Raw genomic sequence first — 22,844 nt, 5'->3', positions numbered from 1 at the left:
TACTGTATACCTAGTCTCAGCTGCTTATTTATTACACAAGGATTGATTTTTTTGTAATAAAAAATTTCAGAAATAAAAAATATAGATGATTTATTAATTATGATCATCTGGATTTATAAAAGTGCAGATGAATTTGGAACCTTCTTAAACATTTACATTAAAACCTGTAAACATTTAGAAAATCACAGTAGGAGACCAAAATTATTTACAAAGGATCATTTATTAAACATTTTTTTTACAAAATACAAAGATTGTTGTTCTGCATGAATACATCATATATGAAAAAATAATGTGTTATTACTGATTTAAATTTGAAGACATTCAGAATTTTACATTCTACCAACTTGAATCAATTTTGCGTTGCAACTTGTCTAATGCCATTGCCAATCAGGAGGGGACCCTTTTCCTTGTTAATTAAATCATATTCATAACAGCTAACATTTTATAGAAACAAAATCAGACAATGTCTGTCATACAAAGCTCTTTCTGCAAGTAACTGATTTGCCTATGATCCTAAATTTTTTTCCAAGCTATAAGATAGGAAGAGTTGAGGAGCTAGGTAAGTTTTATAATAATGTATTAGCAGCAGTTGATAGAAAATGCAACATAAGATTTGTTTTGTCTGTGGTACAAGAATATGTCCTATCAGACTCTAATGTATTTTTCTCTACTTGAACACAAGTAAGCATGTGCTGACTGTTTCTGGGATGACAAAATGTATAAAAGACAAGAAGCTGGTTCTGGTTGTCATTGTGAGTGCCTATTTTCATCAGCTAATATGAATGCATTGCTAAACGTAGTGAAGACAGGAAAATGACTTAAGGGTAATATATACAGAGTTAAAATACATTTTTTATCCACTTAAGAGTGATTTCAGGCACTGTGGCTGTTCAGGATAAAGTGTTTCATGGTTTATTCTTGATAGCAATGTAATTGTCAGTGCAAGCAAGAGCAAATACCTGCCCACTGTCACCCATGACCTCGGACATCTGGAATGTTCAAAGCAAATTCATCTTCTGCATCTTCACTCTGGAGGCATCTTGGATACAAATGTCTCATAGTTTGCTCTTGATAGCAATTTAATTTTCAGTGCAAGCAAAAGCAAACACAAAGTTGCTCACTGTCATACACACGACCAACACATCTGGAATATTCAAAGCAAGTTCACCTCCATCTTCACTGTGGAAGCATTTTTAATAAGTGGCACTTAGTGTAAACCCTCTAACAATCATGAAAAACAGACTTGAGATGCCTGAATTTAATAATATTAAAAACCACCAGCATAGTCATCTCTCTGTGTAAACGATGTTTGAGTAAGGCTTGCCATCGCAACATTTCTTTCCTGAGAATGGAGCTGGTCCCCTCTGTGTCTATCATAAGTGCGCATGCTCTGAGCTGTGGTCACTGTCGTGGCTGTCTTCGTTGGCTAGAGAGTCCCCTGTTTGCTGGAGGGTGGCTGCACCAATTCCCGAAAGCTCTGAAGGCAGAAGGGTTCCTTTTTTCACATTCACCAGTTCCTTTTCTCGAGCGGCAGCACCTTGCTGTCCTCCTTTTACTCTCTTCCACTTCATCCGCCTGTTCTGGAACCAGACTTTCACCTTTAACAGACAGGGAGCAAAGAAACAAAGGAAGGAAAGACGTTAAATGGACATTTTCCCTCCGTTTTGGTCATCGCTGAATAAATAGCTTTTCAAAGGCTTATGCAAACATGCTGTGAAGGGTTGAATATGAAAATAAATCAACACTGAATCTGATCAGGTCCCACGTTCATGATAATTTAAAAACTTTCAGAAGGTACAAAGTACTATATTTCAAGTTTTATGACATACAATATAAAAACAGGTGAGAGAGAACTGTTCTTTTAGGTTGTTCAAAGGTATTTAGCTTTATAAAGAGTTTCTGTGAATTAGAATTAACATTTAATAATTGTCTTGGTCAAACAGCCCCCCGCCCTGCCCCCTCACTCTACCACTGTCAATTTCTGAACCAATTTTAAATATGCTCAGGTTGCTACTGATGAAGCTACATTCGGAAGGTCATTCTCTGCCACTGCAATCCATTGCTGCATTCACAAAGCTTTACTTGACTGTTTTATCTCAAAGTGAGTCCATCTTCTTTGGAACTACTCTTTTTTCTCCTGCCCTTGGTACTTCTATTTGACTTTACAAAAATGTGAATTCCAATAATTTCCTGAAAACAAGATCAAGATAAAAAATTCTCACTGATATTGGTTAAATGCTAATACTGAGATTGCACAGTATTTTAGTCACATCAGCTTTGTAGACATAAGTATTCCTTCTAAAATATTAATTGAATTTGCCTAAAACATTAAATCTATGTAGAGATATATACATATATAATAGAACAAAAAATTGTAAACATGCACTAAATGACCATCCATAACCGGAACCAGAATGACGTTGGCATCATTTCATCTTCCTATATAGGAGGAACTTTACCTTCCCCACTGCACTTCTCATCTTTGTTTATTCTTGTTAAGCTAAGTGTTCCTAAAACATTGCATTTCTCTGTCCTCTCCACTCAAAGCTACCACAGCCTGAATTTTGTGTTTATCATCCCCAAGCCTTTATTTAAAACCAACAAAATAAACAGAAACAATAGCTTTTTTCACCACACATGATCCTAAAAAGTCTTGTTTAATTTTGTTTTGTCTTTTAGGTTTATCAAAATGGAATGTTCTTAACTCCAGGCTTCTTGCCTTATCCATGTTGATTCAAGGGACAGTGTTCATTCATTTTTATGTCTGTATGCAATTCCATTGTGTGAATATACTGCAGTGTACTCATTTTCCTATCCAAGGACACCCGAACTACTTTCTTTTCTTCAAAAATGATGCCACTATAAACATTTTTGCATTTGTGTTGTGATAAACATGTGATAGAACTTCTCTGAATATATATCCAGGAGTTGCTTCAAGAGGTCACAGGGTGTATGAATGTTCAATTTCACATGATAATACAGAAAAATTACTTTCCACAGCTTCATCAATTTAACGCTCCCCCCACCCCCAACCACCAGGGGTGTATTAACCCACATCTTTATCAATATTTGGAGTTATCAATTTTTTTCAATATAACAACTAAAAATGTTATCTCATCATGTGATTATTTCATATTTCCTGATTACTAATGAAGTAAAGCACCTTTAAATGTTTATGGCCCATTTCTTCTTTTGGGAAATGCCTATAAAGTTTGGGTTGCATTGAATTTTTTCTTTCTAGTTTTATTCCTTATGGACTCTAAAAATATGTTCTGAATGCTAATTTAATGCTTTGTGGTTACACAGATGTTATTACATTCTAAATTTATAGTGTCTTTTTTCCTTCTTTAGAGTATCTTTTGATGATCAGAAATTCTAAAATTTATTATATTCAAATTTATCAACTGTTTCTGTTACAGCTATCTCTTTTATTCAAAAACCTTCTCTCTTCTGAGACCATGAAGATATTCTTCTATGTCTCTTTCTAAAAGTATTACTGTTGGCATTTCAAGTTGAAATGCTTAATCCATAAAGTATTGATTTAAGTATATAGTGCAAAGAAAATTTCTAAATTTACTTTATTCCAGATGTATAACAAGTTGTTTCAAGACCATTTATCATATAGTCCATCCTTTTTCCAGAAATCATTGTTTCAACTCTGTCATACATCAAGTTTCCATATACGCATAGCTTTATTGATATACTCAATTGTTATATCTTGTGACAAAACTACAGTCTTACTGTAATTTCATAGTAAGTCTTTATATCTAGCAGAGGTTTCATTCTACTTCAGGAATATTTTGAATATGCTTCATTTGCAGTTCAGACACATATCAATTTCTATAAATAAACATACAGTGCTAAAGAGAAAGTGAAGAGAAATACATTGCATTTCTAAAGATATAATTATTTTAGTAGTCTTCAAATCACAATACTCCATCAAAATTAGTACAGTTTTCTCAGATGCTGGCACCAAAACACTATTTAAGGCAAGTCACTTCTCAACTCTGGATTTTCATTAATCTATCAGGCCATAATTAAAATTTTGTATCGTATGTTACCCATACATATATTAATCCACTTAACAATAAAAAATAAGAAAATGTAGGAAAAATTGCTTAAAAACCCAGAATGTGTGGTAAAAAGATTAACAACTAGCTAATGTGTGTTTATGCATTATTATTACTTATTAACCAAATGATAAATTGTTACTTTTTATCACATACCAACTTAGGGACTAAGCAGGGATGCTGGTAAGTGCTATGTATGCATTATTTCTATTTCATTTTTTCCACATATTTTTTCCATTTTTCAAACATTATTTCTGTTTTATAGATAAGGAAATTGAGCCTTAAAGGTTAAGTGACTTGCCTAAGAGTACACAGATGGGAAAACGTGGTGCCAAAATTTAAACTTGGAGGTTGGTTTGGCTCCAGATAGAGTTTTTTGTTTTTTTATTGTTGTTGTTCCTGGTATATTTCAAACTGCTATTTTTTAAGCCTTCAGGTTAGAAAAGTAAAGCATGTAAAGTATGTGAAATCCATCCATATGAACACTATCATTCAGGTAATTCTCCTCCTCAGTATAATGAGGTGTGTAAATATGACACTATTTTCCTGTACTATAATTTAGGTGATTATACTACACAGTTTAATTACCTTTGCAAGCTTGACATTTCATGTTTCATTAGATCTTTTCCTCATGAGTTGGGTTCCTACTTCTGGCTTCACTTCTAAATTTCTGTGTGAATTTGAGAAAATTATACTTCTCTCTGCCTCAATTTTCATATTTGTAATGTTGGAATAATGAGCCTTTCAAGATTCTCTATAGGGACATTTTCTCCATGGACAATTCCAGATGGAAGAAACACATCATCATCATTGTCACCAAGAAGTGAAATATCCAGCCAAAGTCATTTTGGCAGAAAAATGGGAGGAATAGATTTCTTAAAATCTACACTTATTTCCTTTTCCGGGAGAAGGGGGTGCAGTAATTCTATAATACCAGGATAAACTCTGTTATGTGCAATTCTAAATGAGAAAAATGTTAAGAATATGGTATTGATTTTAGAAACAGTATCGGCTGTTTTGTGTTGTTTCCTATGTCTACCATGGGAAATCTGGCCATTTCATTTTTCTGTGCAGACTGATGAAAGACTTCTTAGTCTTCAATAGTAGCTATATATCCATACGTGTATATGGTCATGTAGAGATATGCATATACACGTGGGAACAGTTGATGATTATATAAAAATCAAATAATCCTAATGCCTTTAAGTATTTTCCTTAGGGACCAAGCTATGTATTTGATACAAGAACTCCAAGAAATTAGTAACGGAACAAAAAAGAGCAACAGATGCATGATGAGTACATCTTATAAAAATGGGAATAAAGAGTCCAGAGCTTTAAAAGTCAGTGTGCCCTGATTTATTTTCAAACATACTATAAAATACTGGGGTGAACTGAAATAAGGAAAGAAGGTTTTGGGGAAAAGCGTATGTTTTCCTACTACCATCACAGTATTAAAAACAAATCTACCAAAGTAATTCCAGATTATAAACTGATATTGCCATTTGAATAATAACATTGCAGTTTATAAAGAAACTTTATAGTTTAATTTATTCTCATTTAATAATCCAGCTTCATTGGCTGGCTTGAAAAAGCATAACTTTTTCTTTGTTTGTAAGATAGCTAAAGGATAATCATTCAAGTGTTTAATGATTTTAAAAAAACACCAATTATTTTGATTAAAATTTACAAGAAAGTATCATATAATAACCTGCATTTATAGACTAAGTAAAGTAAAACTAACCTCACATTTCCTTGGTGGTTTGGAATCTCTATTTATTCATTCATTAATACACTTAATATTACTGAATATCCAGCAACAGGTAAGAGGGGCTGGATTGAGGAACGTGTACAAATAAGTAAGAAATAATTTCTGCCCTCAAGGGCAGTTTACTGGCTATACATGAGGCCTCTGGCATGTACTGAAATGCGTAAAGATTAGTTTCATATATTACAGAATATCCCTAAACTGTTGTTCTAGCTGGTGTCATTGCTAATCTCCTAATAAGAGATTTCCCCAGTGGTCCATGAGATACCATGAACTCTACCCCTACACTCAATATCCCACACTGCTTTGCTGCCACAAAATTATAGAAAATAATTTCTTTCTTCTGGCATTGTTGTTTTTATTGGCATCCTGTGTGCCTCTGAATTTTTTGTCCCAGTAACTTAGGGTAGTACCCTAGGTGCTAGGAAATTGGACCGTCAACTATTTTGCACACAATTACAACAAATCTGTCCATCGTGGAGCATGATATATAAATTTTGTGAACTTATATTATTTTGTTTGGGCTTAAAGTCAATTTTATCTCCTATCTGCAGTTTCACTGGAAAATGCTGGTTAATGAGACTTTTTTTTAACGTTTCCTTTTTTTAAGCTTGAAACTAAGACAAGATTCCACACAAAGTGTGTTTTGTTACACAGTATGATTAACAACTCAGATAAAAATAAATTCTCCCACAAGAATCTGAGTAATGAAAAAATACTATTGTTCGTGAAATCAAAACAATATGAACCAAAACTTATAGGCTCTTAATATCTCTGCATGAAGATAATATATTTCAACAAAATCTTCATAATAAAAATAACAAAAGTGAATAACAGCCTGCAGTATTAGTAGTAAATATTTAAAGTGCTTAGTTACCGACCTTACTTTTCAGACCATCTGCTTATTATGAAGTCTCACTTTTTACCCCTTAGTTGACAAAGTATTCAGTATTTACATTGCCTGGATGATCAAACTACCTTTTAAATAAACAGAAAAATGTTTATTCACATCTTGACTTTTTACTGAAGAAAGAAGCCAAAAGAATTTTACTGTAGTTAATTTGTTTAAACGATGTATGTCAGAATCTAGAAATCATATTTTTCTCTTTAATTAAAAATACTGTAAATGAAAGTCATTGTTGCCATTTGCTAAATATCCATTTTATCTCTTTGATTTATTTATTTGTTCACATACAACCTCCTATGTGTAAGTTCACAGTACCTGTCTTTTTAGGGATCACAATATATCACAGGAGAACACAAATGAAATATGTATTTTTATTATCATAACAATTTCCTAAGATAGCCAGAGGCAAATTGGCTGATAGAAAGTAGACTTTACACAATGCTATAACCTATATTTATAGAATACCATAAATGTCTGTCTTTTGAAGAAACAATCATAACATACAACATCTGGATGGAAACTGAATATTTCAGGGACATATCCAGATGTCTCTAAACATCTGGAGTTTGTAGATTTAATATTTCAACTGTTTCTATTTGTATCTGGGCACTTGAAATCCTGTAGACTCTGTCTAACAAATATTTACACACATCTCTAACATGTGAAAACATGTAAAGATCAATTGTATAAATACAATTTTGAAATTTAATCACATTCCTTGTGATTAAATTTGGTCACAGCAGCTGATCTAGTAAACCTAATGTAAACAGACTGTAGTAAGACTTACCCAAGTAATTCAGTGGCAAAGTCAATAGTTAAACTGAAGAAATAGAACCAAGAATGCTCCATAAGGAAGGGATGAAAAATGGGGAAAGAAAGCTCCTTACTCTTCCTGCCTGAGTAGATTTATATCTGATTAAGAGAAAGAATCCTTTAGCTATTTCCAAAAAGCTCATGAGAGCTACCAGTTGACTCTGCTCTTTCTACACCAGTGCAATATGGGCTTAAGAGGTGGGGGTGTGGTGTGGTGTGTGTGTGTGTGTGTGTGTGTGTGTGTGTGGTGTGTGCATGTGTTGGAAGGTGAAGGGGGTTAGGACATAGTCTATGACTAAAGACTGAATTCCTACTTAGAGGACTGCCTCTCACCTTTCTCCTCTATTTTAACACAGTGTTTATAACCAAGAAATCATTTCCCTGCCTCTACAATTTTTAGTTTTGCAGCCTCTTTTTTTCTATTTAGAATGCTTGAAAACCAGACTCACAAATGTAGTCATAAAACATTTGCTATTCCACATGTCTTTGAACAAACTGAATACACATTAGCTACGGGCAAATATTATATTAAATAAGAAATAACCTCTTCTTGAGGCAACTACAATTATCCATAATAAATTATAATGTTATGGGTGCTATTACAAGACAATCACATGTATCATATTCTCCTTTCCAAAAATGCAACCAAAGTAACCACTCACATGATGAGCAAAATTCTTAAAGAACTGATTCCTTTTAAATGGACCTTTAGAAATGTCATAGTAAATGTAGTAAATGCTAATAATTAATACCTCTTCCTGTCATGCCTGATGAAATTCAATTCAAATGGCCTATTTTACCAATATTAATTTACAGAGAAAATTCATTACACCTAATCCTATTTTTTACACAAGATTAAAAAAATAGATATGCGTTTTAGTTATTTTAAGTAAGGTATTGTTTACTCAGGTACATCATGAATAAATGACTTCAGCAAATCTGAGTGGAAATATCAAAACTAAATTAGGTATTTTTCTCCATTATTGTGTTAAAAAATTCCTGAATAGTAATTCTTGAATACATGGAATTTGTGTATTCTGATTCCCTATTGGTACTTACTTGTTAAAATTACTAAGACCAGCTAGAATGATGGCCTTTGTTCTCAACATCTTAACTAAACTCTGGGATAATGTTTAACAATAGTCAGCAACACATCAAAAGCAGCATATATCATGTTGAGGAACAGCCTCTACTCTAGCCACTGTCTAATAAAGTAGAACCCAACAAATAGAAATGTTTGGTTGAAATATAGAAATTCATTATTCTTAAAGGAACAATAGAATACTGGCAAGTTCCTATGGCTCAATCAAATTAAATTAATATTCTGATTATTTCTAGACAGCTTTAAGTTCAATATCAGAATATCTGTGAGCCTTCACTACATTCTTATTAGATGTCGGGACTGTCTCCTTAGAGGCAAGATTATTGTAAGATTTTTTTCCTTAATATTACACTTTAAATGATGATCTTGTGATATAATGCATGATGTATTTCAGAATGTTATTGTTGATTAAATATAAATTAATATATTTGTTCCCTTATTGATGAAATTATATAATGAAATGTGGCAAATTCGGAGATTAATGGAAAGATTATCTCTATTTTTTTCATTATATCAGCTTGATGAATCCTTATAGCAAGAATCTAAAGAGCAAAGTTCAATACAGTTTCTAAAATTAAGGCTTATATTTATATATATATATATGTCTCCACACCTACACATACACAGACATATATGGATGTATGTGTGTATATGCATATAGAGAGAGATATATCTGTTTATCTCTATATCTATCTATTCATCTGCCTAACAGCATTAAAATAGATTATATATTTTCAAGGCCAATGTTTTTCTATATTATTTCAAACTTGGATATTTACATTTGTAAATGATTAGAGTTCAATTATTTATCTCTCAGCACTCTACTTTATATAGCTAATGTCTCTGAAAATTAATTTAGGAGAGGGTTGAATTGTTAATATTCTCTTTTTAGATTTTGCTTTATAATTGATCTTCTTAAATTACTTTTTTTAATCGTAGACTTTGTTTTGTGGAACCTAAGGCAGTCCTGAATATAGATTTAAGAGCTAACCACACATTGTTAATATGCATTTATTTAAAAAACAAAACTGCATTACTCAGGAAATATCTCTTTTTATCTCAGACTGATATTTCATCCTATATTCCACCATCAACTCCTATCATTTTTTCAGTCGGAGTCAAGTCATGTTTAATCTCTCAACATAAGATATACCAGATGTAGGCAAAAGAAACACCTTACTGTTATTCTAGATGACTGCTAAATACTACTCTAAAGAAATGAGGAAACAGTCTAAAGTTACTACACAGGTAGTCTTGGATTACTCTGAGTAGACAATATGTCTGATCATGGAGACATAATTTATTAGCTAAATAACTAAAAGTATTCATAAAAATGTATAGAAATAACCCTGCAAAGCAGAGGGGTTGTGTAAAATGCTGAGCAAAAGACAAAACCACTGATTAATCGGCTCAGGAAAAATTCTTCATAGTCATCCAAAAAATGGATGCCCATTTGGAAAACACTTGGCATTGAGCCATGTAATGATTTATGAGTAACAAACAAAACATAATCTCTCTCATTTCCTCTAATGGAATATGATCCAACTAGGTGGGATTTTCCATTTATCTTGGCAGAGATATTACAAATTCGGTCTGTTTATTCCGGCAGTCTTAGTTTACAAATTCGCAACACTGCACCTTTGATTAGCTCTGTGAAACAATTTTGTGAAATGGAAGGATCTCCCATTCTTCCTACATTTGGCAGCCTTAACTCTACAAAAATCTCCGTTCTGTCACTCCTATCATTTTATGCAGCTGCCTTCTCTCTTCTTCCCACTGTGAGATATTAAACATTTGGCGTGAGCTTTCTCCAAGTGTATCTGGATGGATGAAAAGCCAGAATAAGATTGTCAGACTTAAAACTACCTTGGGACGGGAGAGTCTTCAGACTGACTGGCTCTTCGAAATATTCCAAGTGGCTCTGCCAGCAGAGGATTGTTAGCTGCTGACTGAGATGGGTATATGAGAATATGTTGTTCACTGAAAACTATAAGTTAGAAGCTGGAAGACTACTAGAGTGGTGAAAGTTCTGCAAAATAGCATTATATAATATTTATATATTTAGCATTTTATATATATATTTATATAGAAATATATTAAAACTCAACTTTATTTCAGTGTCTCCATTTTTATGTAACATAAATAATTTTCTTTATTATCTAAATGCTAATGTGGAATTACTGTTCAAGATAAACCTCTTTTCTCCTGCCCTTCTCCTTCCCCATCTCCTTCCTTTTTGGCCAGATGGAGTGCAAAGGGCTGTTAGACCTCCCTGACCTGTACAGGCATTGTATTATGGAAGACACAGACACAAGAGTCCAGCTTCTTTGTGAGATTTCAGAACTGTTACTCAAATTTGAAAATTTGAGTCCTGAGTGATATTTAAGAATTTAGCATATCTTACTTTTTTCCAAAAGGAAACCTAATCATTATTGCAAATATTTATAATCATAGGACCACATGTATGTGGCCCATCATAAAATGTGTGGCCTGTATAGGTATAGTGACTGGTGATAGAAACATGGTAGAGGTATCTATAAATAAACTATCTATAAATAGTTATACATATACATATTTTATAGGCAATTATGTGCAATTTCTGAATAAAAGTACATCTAGAAATGGTTTCTGGCTATAAAGTGAGTTTTCATTAGGGAGAAAGTTATTTCTGTAAAACAATTCTACTATTGATTGAAATGGTTCACTATTTGTTGCTTTTTCCCTTTACATTATATAGAACATACAAGTTCTTTCTCTGTATTTGAATCTTGAAAGGCTTTTAAAAAATCAAGAAAAAATATTTTAGGACATTAAACATTCAACAAAGTTAAGGAAAACACTGCACAGTATGAAGTTAGATATAATGTTCTTTGGTGTATACATTTAAATTACTTTAATAAATCTCATGTAATTTTAAAATACAGAAAAAATAAATCTTGCAGCAGAATGGAACTGAAAAAAGTGCACATCCATAATTAGAATATTTTACATATGGAACACCTATAAAAAGAATTTATTATTAAAGAATTTATTATTTAAGAATTTAGATGTCAAAACACAGATTAAATAAATACATATGTACGGCATTAACACAAAATCAGAGTAAACAAATAACTATATTCCAATTAAAAGAAGATGAATGAAAATGGTTCAGTTTATAGCTCTATGTTTATAATTTTAAAAGTCCAACCATGAAACAATGAAATGAAAATATCTCACTGGGACGAGAGCACTTGCATCTTGGCGGAATATGCTTTCAGAATTTTTAGAATAGCAAAATTGATGCCTGACAGCATACAATACTTTTCTGACAAATTTAGCAGAGTAAAATTCAGCCCAGAAAACACAAATGACGTCTTCAGATTCTTAATTTAAGATACTAAATGTACACAGAAGCATAGGGGAAAAAATGAATTGGTATAACCAGGAACATTCTCTCATATGACACTGACATTCCTCTCTTGTGATATTTAGCACTCATCACAATCATTATTATTTGTCCAGTTTTTGCCTCTTCTATAAGCTCTACTGAGACTTGCCCAGCTTACTTTCACAAGATTTTATTTCTAGCATCTAGCTCAACAAATATTTATGTTACAAAAGAATTAATTCACTATGCCCTGCATGGCAAAGACTTTTTCCCCTCTCTGGGTGTTAGGTGTTTTATGGTTTATGCTAAAATTTCTTTCACATCCATTATAATATATAAATCTGAGTAGAAGAAAAAGAAGGTAGTTTTAGTTTCCATTCTATGCCTTGGGCACATTGTTACTTGCTTAAGAATACACAATTACAAACTGGCAAATCTAGGATTTTTGCCCCATATTTCTCATAATTCAATTTTTTCTGACTAACAAATACTAGTCATAGTTTTGATTGGGAATTCAGACTCCACACGAAGGCATTTCCTTTTTATATTAACTTCCAAAACCGCTGATAGAGATTTATAGGATAAAATATTTTTTTCTGCACAATACCAAATTTTCAATCCTTTGGAAACCTAATTATCTCTCAGGGTTTTTTGCTTGTTTGTTTGCTGCCTTTATTTTTCCCCCATGAGGCTATAGTTTGATTGTTTCACTAATGATTGCCAAAAAAGTTTGCCTTCTTTCCCCTTACTGACCCCCATAAGTGATCCCCACCTACATGGCCACTGAGGTTGGTCATATGATTTGCTTTAGACAATGGTCCATTAGTAAATATGATGCAAGCAGAGGCTTTGAAAGCCTTTGTACATTGGCAGTTTTTCCTCTAAATACTGCTGGAAATGTGCCTAGCACAATTTGAAGAATCCCAGTGAGTCTATTAGAAGATGAATCCTCATGCAACAGAGACAAGCTGTCCCACATGGAGCTGCCTAAACCAACCCTTAGTCACCCACCAGCTGACTGCAGCTCCGTAAGGGTTCTAGGTAAAGCCAGAAGTAGAACTGTCCAAATGAACCCAGTCAAAATCTTTGACCCACAAAAACGTGAGCAAATTAAATGCTAGTTATTGTTTGAAGCCACTAAGATTTTTGAGTGGCTTGTTACACAGCAAAGGCTAACTCTGACACAAAATTGAAAAGAGGTCTATTTTAAAAAAACAAAGGGTTAAAATTGTGTATATAGATAGATACTTTTCTCATATAATTTAAAAAAGAAGAAATATCCAAAATTTTGGATTGAAAATTCCCAAACCAAATTTACAAAATTGCCCCTAAAAAGAAATTATTCTTAGCCAAAAGTGAAACCTCCATTTGTGATCAGATAACAACAAGTGATCATAAGACATCCCCAGAAAGGAAAGCATGGATCGTGACTTTTCTCTTGACTAACAGCACAGTAATGCATCCCATTATTTCTGCAGATCACAAGCAAACTCTACTTTCTGATTTCCTTTATGTCTCCTTTAAAACATGATTTTATTTCCTAGAATTCACTCTCTATATAAAAATATTAATGTGTAATTCCCCTCTTCTTTTTTTCCTGTTCCTAGTTTAAAAAAAAAATAAAAACAAAACAGATGTCTGATGATGTAGATTTTGGATCCTGCTTTCCAGCATGCCAAACGTTGTACGCTTATGGAGGGAACTTTGTATGCGAAGTTCAAGGGAAGGAAAATGTTGTGCTCCATAACTTAGGTACTAGTCATAATATTTAATAAAATATAAACTGCCAATAAATAAAACCACATAAAAGTGTTCCTCCATATATTTTCACTACCCAGAAATAGCCTACCAAATGCTGAAACACAGAAATTACCAGAAGGAAAGCAGATGATTTAAGAAATTGGATAAAACAACTTGCTCTCCTAAGATAGTATTCATTTGTCCACACCCTGTTTATATTTCTTTGGTTCCAATGGGATCCCTGGAGGAGGTGCACACAGTGAAAGAGGAAATGAGACTCTAGTCCTAATAGTGCCAATCATAACTGCACTGTCCATAAAGATGTTTGCATTTGCCTTTCAGGAATGTTTTTCTAAAGATTAGCAACTATTAACCATCAGTAGGCTAGATTCTCCTAGGGAAAATCAGGATCCATACAAGGAGTGCTCTGGGAACACTATTGGAGCAAATCATTTGCCATTCAAATAAAATCCAAGAAAGGACCTAAAAAGTAATTAATTAAAAATATTATTTAGATTTTATTAACTGGTGCCCATAGATATTTAATAATTTCAAAGAGTTTTCTAAATGAATGAGTATCAGAATTTTGAATTTCTGAGACTAAAACAATTTCAAAAATATTTGAAGTAATAGGGTAGAAATATTTACCAATGATCCATATGCCCTTGCTCTCATCAGTTTCCAGATCCCTTGAATTTAAGTGGTACCACTGACTATTTCCAGACATTAGAGTGTAAATGGAAGTGACATGGGTCATTTCCAGGTGAAAACATTTAAAGGTCAATGAATGAACCTCCAACTCTTTCTTACCTCCTGTGTTACCAAGGACACCACATGTTGAGATGCCAGGGAGTCAGACTGGGTCCCAAGTGACTATTTGGAATGCTGGACTTGTAAAGTTAGGATGGAGAGTAAACAAATAATGAACTTTTATTTTATGTCTTTGGGGTTTGGGGGTTAATGTGTCCCTACAACATAAACCCTATCCTGGGTAATAGAGGAAACTAGCATGGGGTTGTTTCTATTATGCTAAATAAGGAGATTTTAAAATATAGGCAAACAAAATTTCTCTCTATATGCCATCATTATGTAAAATGATGTATGTAAAAACAGACATCATTTTGTATGTTAAAACAAACAAAAAAAATAAAGGCACAATCACAGAATAAAGGATGATTCGTTAAATGGAATAAATGTAGTTTTCTATAAAACATCGCTATCTTATTCTTCCTTAATTTTGTTATTTTGCTGGGCAAAAACCTCATCATGAGATAGAAAATCTGTCTTCCAAATGGTACTTAAGAACCACAGATCTAGATATTTCAAAAATGGAGAGAGAAGACTGTTGACCTGAAGCAATTAAAAATATCATATAATGAAAATGTCCCACGGTACCTGTCTTTCAGTCAGATCCAAATTCACTGCTATCTCATATCGCCTCAGTCTGGTCAGATAATTATGATGAGCAAATTCTGCTTCAAGTTCTCTGATCTGCTCTTTGGTGAAAGCTGTCCTTTCCTTCCTGGGTTTGCTATTGACTTCTGACTTGTAATTTCCTTCCTGGGAATCTGAAAAGAAATAAGACAGAACTCAACTTAGTTCATTCATGGAAACATTCAGTCACATCATTCTATCAGAAATATTTGTTAAGTAACTACTTTTTTCAAGTACTGTGTTAGACATGGGAAAAATAGAGATAGACCAGGAACACTGATCTCACCTCAACAGGGTGAGCTGGATTTCTTTTTTTTTCAGTGTGCCTCCAAATGACTAACAGAGTAATTGGGGAAGTGTATAGTTTTCTTCTTTTAAAATATGAACAAAAATGGAACTGCTCTTAATATGCTACTATCATAATGAAATAAACCAAAGTCTTTCTAGAAAACAATTTTATATCTAAAATAATTTAGATATAAAATTTCCTCAGATAAGTTTTTCAACATATATACTTGAGGTCTAAGTATGGCTGACCAGAGTGATCCTAAAAAATAATGGTGATTCAGTTTGTGACTATTTGAGCAATTCAAACATTTAGTAGCTGGACCACAAAAATTAGTTCAAGCTCAGACTAAGCATACGTAAGTGCATGTGTGTATTTATTGACCCTTTAATTTTTATTTCAGTGCAGTCTCCTTGAAGGCAGTAGCAATGCTCTTCTTTCATTTTACATAATAGTTAGTTCAATGAGGAATCTATGAATAAAATTTTGTTCATTTAACTCAAAACATGACCAGAGTTTTAAAGTGTTTTTTCACTATATATGAGACAAACATAGGATGCAAAACACCTAACACTATCTATCCAAGCATCAAATCTTTTATAGTGCCACGTAGAAATAATAATAATTTACAGAATACCATGCCATCTTTCCTTCTAAGAGTTCAAGACATAATTAACATATAGTATTTTATTTATCCTCATAATATTTCTGAGATGTAGGTTAGAAGATGTAGGTGAGAAGATATACTGAAGAGCAGAATGTGTGCCTATAATGGAAAAGTATTCCAAATACACCAAGTAATAGATAATCATACCAGCTCTAATAATTCATGTCAAATTTATCCTCAGTGAAATATCAGCATAATCAAGATAAAGTGGCATGTTTGTTCTCTCTTGAAAATTATTTCAGTTTTCTAATTACTTTTGCCCATGTACACACAAGTTAGTGATGCCTCTATGTGGCAGGGATACAATGATCTCTTTCATGAGGCCAAGTGAGAGAAGTGATACAGGAAAATAGATAGTCAACCAAAGATTAAAAAGAGTGACATTTTGATTTTTTAATTGACAAATGTAGTATGGTACACCTTTATGAAGGATCTTTTAAAGCAATATTTGTTTCTTCATCCAATCATGTTTACACAGGCTATGTAAAACAATTTTTGTTGTTATTTTTCTAGTGTTCTTTTCCTTTCTGTCTGGCTGGGGGTAGTCTAACTGAAGTCAAGAGGGGACTGCACAGTGGAAATCCACTAGACAAGTCGCTCTAGTGGAAACAAGTTTGATTTGACTCTTACCAGAATCTAAGTTGGCCAAATGTAAAGTTTTCCAGGTCTAGTAGCAGTAGCGGCAATAGGTGTGCATCAAAATTTTGGTACATGTGACCATTACTTTTGCTCTGAGGGATCACAGGGTATGTTTCACTTTTCTAGTACATTGGTACTGTTGGAAATTCTTCAGATTTCACTGACCACGTTTCTGGGCTTGTCACTTACCCCGCTGTTGACTGGCTCCCCACTCTGTCAGGGCAGGCAGGACTTTATCTGGCAAAAAGCCATTTGTGATATGTCAGGCACAGGCTGACTATATTTTATAGTAAGATGCCGGGACCAGATGAGTTAACGTATTAGATGATATGCAAGCTCTCGGGTAGGCTGTGTTTACACAATGGCAATTTACCTGGCTCTAAGTGGAACCCACAGTCCATCACCCACTTTTTTTAGTTATAGTTTTGTCAATCTCCACATCTTTGGAGCATTTAGGTCTTCTGGTATCATGTGAACAAAACTTTCCAATGATTGATTTTCTTTTTAATTTAACTTTTCCATTGGCTGTTCTGACAGATTGCAAACTCAGTCACAGCCCAGAATATTCAGATAAGTCCCTCTCACAAGGATTCATGTTCTCACGTGAATAAAAAGTATTTTTGCCAATTTGGAGCCATGCTCAGTCTGAAATCTGTGGTTGATTATTCTTTATGTGGGGACAATGCTTTTTTCCCTTCAATAATGCAACTCTGGAAACTGACAGCAAAGCCAGAGCATTTTTTCTCATGAGCAATTCAGTTTGAATGATTCATGGTTAACACATTCCCTTATATAAGCATGAATGAACAAATTCACATTGAGGAAAGCCTAGTAAGTTGTATTTATTTTTGAAACCGATTTCCTTTAACTTTTGAAGTATTCAAAAATTCTTCAAAAACACCACAAACATACCCCTCCACACACACACAAACACACAAAGACATAAACACAGTACTTGGGCCAATGTGTACAAGAAGGGTCACATGGAGTGGGTCCATATGCATACCCACTGAAACTAGAAATATAAAAGAGGAGGTTTGTATACCCAACGACTGAATTTAAACAAAAGTTTGGCTAAAATTCAACCCTGAAATACAAAATCCAACTTACCAAGTGCATGAATTCCAAACTAAAGTAGCTCACAGAGTGAAATCCAGTGACTAAAATGATGTGGATTGTGTGCACTTACATTTACAATAATCACAAATGGGATAATGGATTGTAATTTTATTGTAATTGTTATTGTAATTAACATGACAAGAGCGGGTATGTGCTTCTTGATTTCATCGCTTAAGAAAGAGCATGTCAATGTAGTTGAGGTAGCACCAATGTCAACTAATTCTGTGGACACTTTTATCTTTGCATCTATGATTCTTTTGTGGTTTCCACTCATGATACTCCCACTTTTTTCCCTATTAAAACCATGCTCCCTGGGATTGCATTTCTGGACTTGTATTTTCTATAATCTTGGATTTTAATTTTTTTAATTTTTTTTTTTTTACCCTACACTTTTCAAAGCCCACCAATTGCTGACTCTGAAGCCTCTATGACTATCACCTGAGTAACTTTTCTTTGGTGGAGAATGGGTGGGAGACTTGGACGGGGCTTTTGGCAAATTGCACATTAGCTTCCATCTGTTTCCCAGCTGTTTCAACTGAGGCAAAACTCCCTGCGTTTTCTTCAGCCTCCCATATCCGATGCCAAATGGTAGGTGTTCAGGGGGGTGTCTGTCTTCCTTTTTTCCATACAACCACAAACAAAATGTCACCATCTGTACAGTACACTGCAGTGTAAAATATTACAATTGTTGTTTCTCGTCTCAGATACTTAAATGCACATGTGGGTGCACTCTCACGCTCCCTCACTGCCTGGAGGAAATGTTGACTTATGTGTTCAGGTATAGTAGGCAGTCCCAGTTCCCTCACCTTTTGCTCCCTGGGACTATGCTAATGGAAGAAGTCTGCAATACTTCCGTGGAGGATAAAAACTGCCCTCCAAGGATCATTTCTGTCTAGCATTTAGAACTTCTCCACATGTGACTTTTTATTTCCCCTAGTGCAAGAGGATGCCAAAAGATAATAATGTTTTATTGAAGAAAAGTAATGCAAGGGCTTGGTCTGTTCACTAGTGGCACAGAATGCCTTTTAGCAAAAAAGAAATAACAAAGTATGATGGAGTATATTTTTGGCTACCCTGAGTAAAATTATTAACTTGTTTAAATGAAGAACATAATTTACCTGTGTCTGTAAAATATCAAAATGTAAAGGAATGTCTCTTTAGCTTAGAGTAAAATGAATACTTATTTCATATTCTGAAGAAAGAATGAATACCAAGCCACAGTCTATTTTAGTCCTTTGCAATTTCTTGTATATTTTGTAAGCTATTCAAAATGATAGATCTTCTGTTATTATTAGCAAAATTGCACAAATAGTAGATGTAAGAAGCTAATAATTATATTTACATAGGTATAGAGATTGTGGATGGAGGCAGGGAACTTTATGGAATAATCCTATTAAACCTAGTAATTTTCACATTTAAATGGGAAATTGCCTTCCTTGTGGAGAATTTATCCAACTTGCTACTCCAGCTTCTTAATGAATGAGCATTTCAACCTTTCCAGATTTTTTTTTTCAGAGTAAACAATCTTCCCCAAGGGTTCTTAAATCCTCTACTAACCCAGTCTCCCGATTTGATAACCACAACCATAGTAAGCTACTATTAGTAATAAACGTGTCTACTATACACTGAGGTGTGTAAGGTTAAAAAAGGATTGAACACTACTATGCTACATCTATAAAAGCAATTAGCATTGAAAATATCCACTATTAATTTTACCTTTGATATTAAAAAAATGTATAGCCATTATAATACTTTCTCTTTATTTGTAAAGCAAACCCAAATTTCAAAGACCCCCAAAAATTTTCCACTTTGTAATAGTTTAGTTTTAGTAATAGTTGTATTCAACATGCGAAAGTCATTCTATGTGCTGAACCAGTGACTATCAATTGGTAGATGTACTCTTTCATCATCCAGCCTCCCTGTTCACTGCCTCCTCGATTATTCATTGTCTAGTGTGCTTTCATGATGAAATAAGTCAGATAAATCCCAAGTTAGTGAAACTGAAGATATATTTATTTTTATCATATTTGTGTTGCCAATTATATGTTTTGAACAAATTTATAAAGGACATCTTATTTATTTCTGTTACAGGCATTTAGGATCTTACTTGGTGGGAGATATTGAAAGACTGTGTCTAGTTAAAAATTTTATGTAATAGAATACTTACTATTATGTTACAGTACATTTTAGTTTATAGATTCAACACTTGGGCAGATTTTCATACAACTAATTCCTAAAACGAGAATAATGAAAATTCAGTATAAATGGTTGTGTCAGTACTTAGCAATAGCTACCTACATAAGCAAATATTATAATTGGTAATATTACACAATCATGCTTTTTGAAGTAATTACATTAAAGGGAAAGAGTATGATGCGTTGATATACTTTATAAAATCTATACATTTTTAGGTTGCATTTTAGAATGAGAGAGAGACATAATAGCATGATTGTTCTTAAATTATTACTAATTTAATAACTTAGTATGAATACAGATATAAATAATTTGAAAGCAAATACCTCAGAATTTACATAAAAATAAAATATTTGGGTCCCTAAAGGCATCCACACCTTATATGTAGATGTTTTCTCAAAGTAGGTAATAATCTTGCCTCGACATTGCACTGTATTCCTAGGGTAAATTGGCAAATATCATAACAAAGTCTTTTTCTTAGCTTCCTCCCTCTTCTATAATTTTGAGATGACAGCAGTTACAGGAATTTTAGCCAGTTTAAAACAGATATTGACCTTTTAATAATATTAATTCTTCCAATCCAGGAGCATAGAATATCTTTCCATTTATTTGCATCTCCTTCAATTTCACTCATCAGAGTCTTACAATTTTTAATGTATAGGTCTTTCACTTCCTTGGATAAAACTACTCCTAGGTATTTTACTCTTTTTGATGTCAGTGTAAATGGGGCTGTTTTCTCGATTTCTCTTTCTAAGAGTTTGTTACTAGTACATAGAAATGCAACAGAACTTTGTATGTTAATTTTGTATCCTGCAACTTTACTGAATCCATTCTTTCGCTCAGACAGTTTTTTGGTGGAGTCCTTAGGGTTTTCTCTGTATAATATCATGTCGTCTGCAAACAGAAACAGTTTACTTCTTTCTTTCCAATTTGTATGACTTTTATTTCTTTTCTTGCCTGATTGCTGTGGCTAGAACTTCCAACATATGTTGAAGAAAAGTAGCAAGAACGGTCGTCCCTGAATTGTTCCTGATCTTAGAGGAAAACCTTTCAGCTTTTGACCATTGAGTATGATATTAGCTGTAGCTGTGTCATGTGTAGCCTTTATTATGGCAAGGTACATTTCCTTTATACCACTCTGTTGAGAACTTTTTTAACATAAATGGACATTGAATTTTGAATAGATGTCTTTTCTGCATCTATTGAGATGATTGTATAGTTTTTATCTTTCATTTTTGCAATGTGGTATATCATGTTGATTGATTTTCAAATGTTAAACCATCCTTGATAATTTTAATGTATTATTAATACATTGTGATCCTTCCATGTATTGTTAAATTTGGTTTGCTAATATTTTGTTGAGAATTTTTGCATCTATGTTCACCAGGGACATTGGCCTGTAATTTTGCGTGTTTGTGTGTTATCCTTGTTTGTTTTTCATATCAGAATAAAGCCTACCAATGAAATAAGTTTGGAAGTATTCCCTCCTCCTTATTTTTTGGAAAGATTTTGAGGAGGATAGGTATTAAACCTTTTTTGAATGTTTAGTAGAATTTATCAGTGAAGCATCTGGTCCCTGGACTTTTGTTTGTTGCAAGGGTTTTGATTAATGATTCATCTTCTTACTAGTAATTGTTATGCTCATATTTTAATATTATTAAAATGTCCATATACTCCTAAGCAACCTACAGTCAATACAATTCCTATAAAAATTCCAGTGGCATTTTTAACATAATTAGAACAAATAATTCTAAAATTTGTACGGACAACAAAATACCCAAATAACCAAAAGCAAATTGAAAAAGAACAACAAAGCTGGAAATGTCATATTCCTTTATTTTCAGTTATACTATAAAGTTATATTAGCTAAAACAATACGGCATTGGCATAAAAACAGACACAGAGATCACTGGAACAGAATAGAGAGCCTAGAGATAAACCCACCATATTTGGTCAACTAATTTACAAACAAAGGAGGCAAGACTATATACATCAGGGAAAGGGCAGTTTCTCCAAAAAATGGTGCTGGGAAACCTGGACAGCCATATGCAAAAGTAAGAAACTGAATCACTATTTTACACCATTTACAAAAATTTACTCAAACTGGATTAAAGAATTGAATGTAAAACCTGAAACTATAAAACTCCCAGAAGAAAACATAAGCAGTAAGTCCTTTCACATTGGTCTTGGCAATTTTTAAAAATATGACTCCAAAGGCAAGAGAAACAAAAGCAAAAATAAACAAATGGGACTATATCAAACTAAAAAGCTTCAACACAGTAAAGGAAACCATCAAAAAAATGAAAAGACAAACTACTGAATGGGAGAAGATAACTGAAAATCTTATTTCCAATAAGGGATTGATATTCAAAATATATAAAGAACTCATACAACTCAATAACAAAAAAAACAAGGCATGTGAAAAGATGCTCAACATCACCAATCATTAGGGAAATGCAAATAAAAACCTCATAAGGTATAATCTCACATCAGTCAGAATGGCCACTATCAAAAAGACAACACATAGCAAGTGTTAGCAACAATGTGAAGAAAAGGGAACCTTCAGACACTGTTGGTGGGAATGTAAATTGGTGCAGCCACTACAGAAAACAGTATAGAAGTTCTTCAAATAATTAAAAATAGATCTACTGTATGATCCGACAATTCCACCACTTTTCAAAGAAAATAAAAATACGTATCCAGAAAGATATACGCATATCTTCACTGCAGCATTATTTA

General features: G+C 33.3%; 1 protein-coding gene across 1 annotated transcript in view; it reads right to left on the bottom strand.

Annotated features, from left to right (window-relative positions):
• Positions 1-201: 201 nt before the first annotated feature.
• MEOX2 (mesenchyme homeobox 2) overlaps positions 202-22,844 on the bottom strand; it is a 65,853-nt gene continuing 43,210 nt past the window's right edge. The window contains exons 2-3 of the mRNA XM_006214775.4: positions 15,163-15,335; positions 202-1,598 (exon numbers count right to left, since the gene is read on the bottom strand). Of these exons, the coding sequence (XP_006214837.1) occupies positions 1,374-1,598; positions 15,163-15,335 (398 nt within the window). The 3' untranslated portion in view covers positions 202-1,373. The remainder of the gene's footprint in view (positions 1,599-15,162; positions 15,336-22,844) is intronic.

The sequence above is a fragment of the Vicugna pacos genome, chromosome 7 (genome assembly GCF_048564905.1).
Source record: "Vicugna pacos chromosome 7, VicPac4, whole genome shotgun sequence".
NCBI lineage: Eukaryota > Metazoa > Chordata > Mammalia > Artiodactyla > Camelidae > Vicugna > Vicugna pacos.
This window is presented reverse-complemented; position numbering and strand designations above follow the sequence as displayed.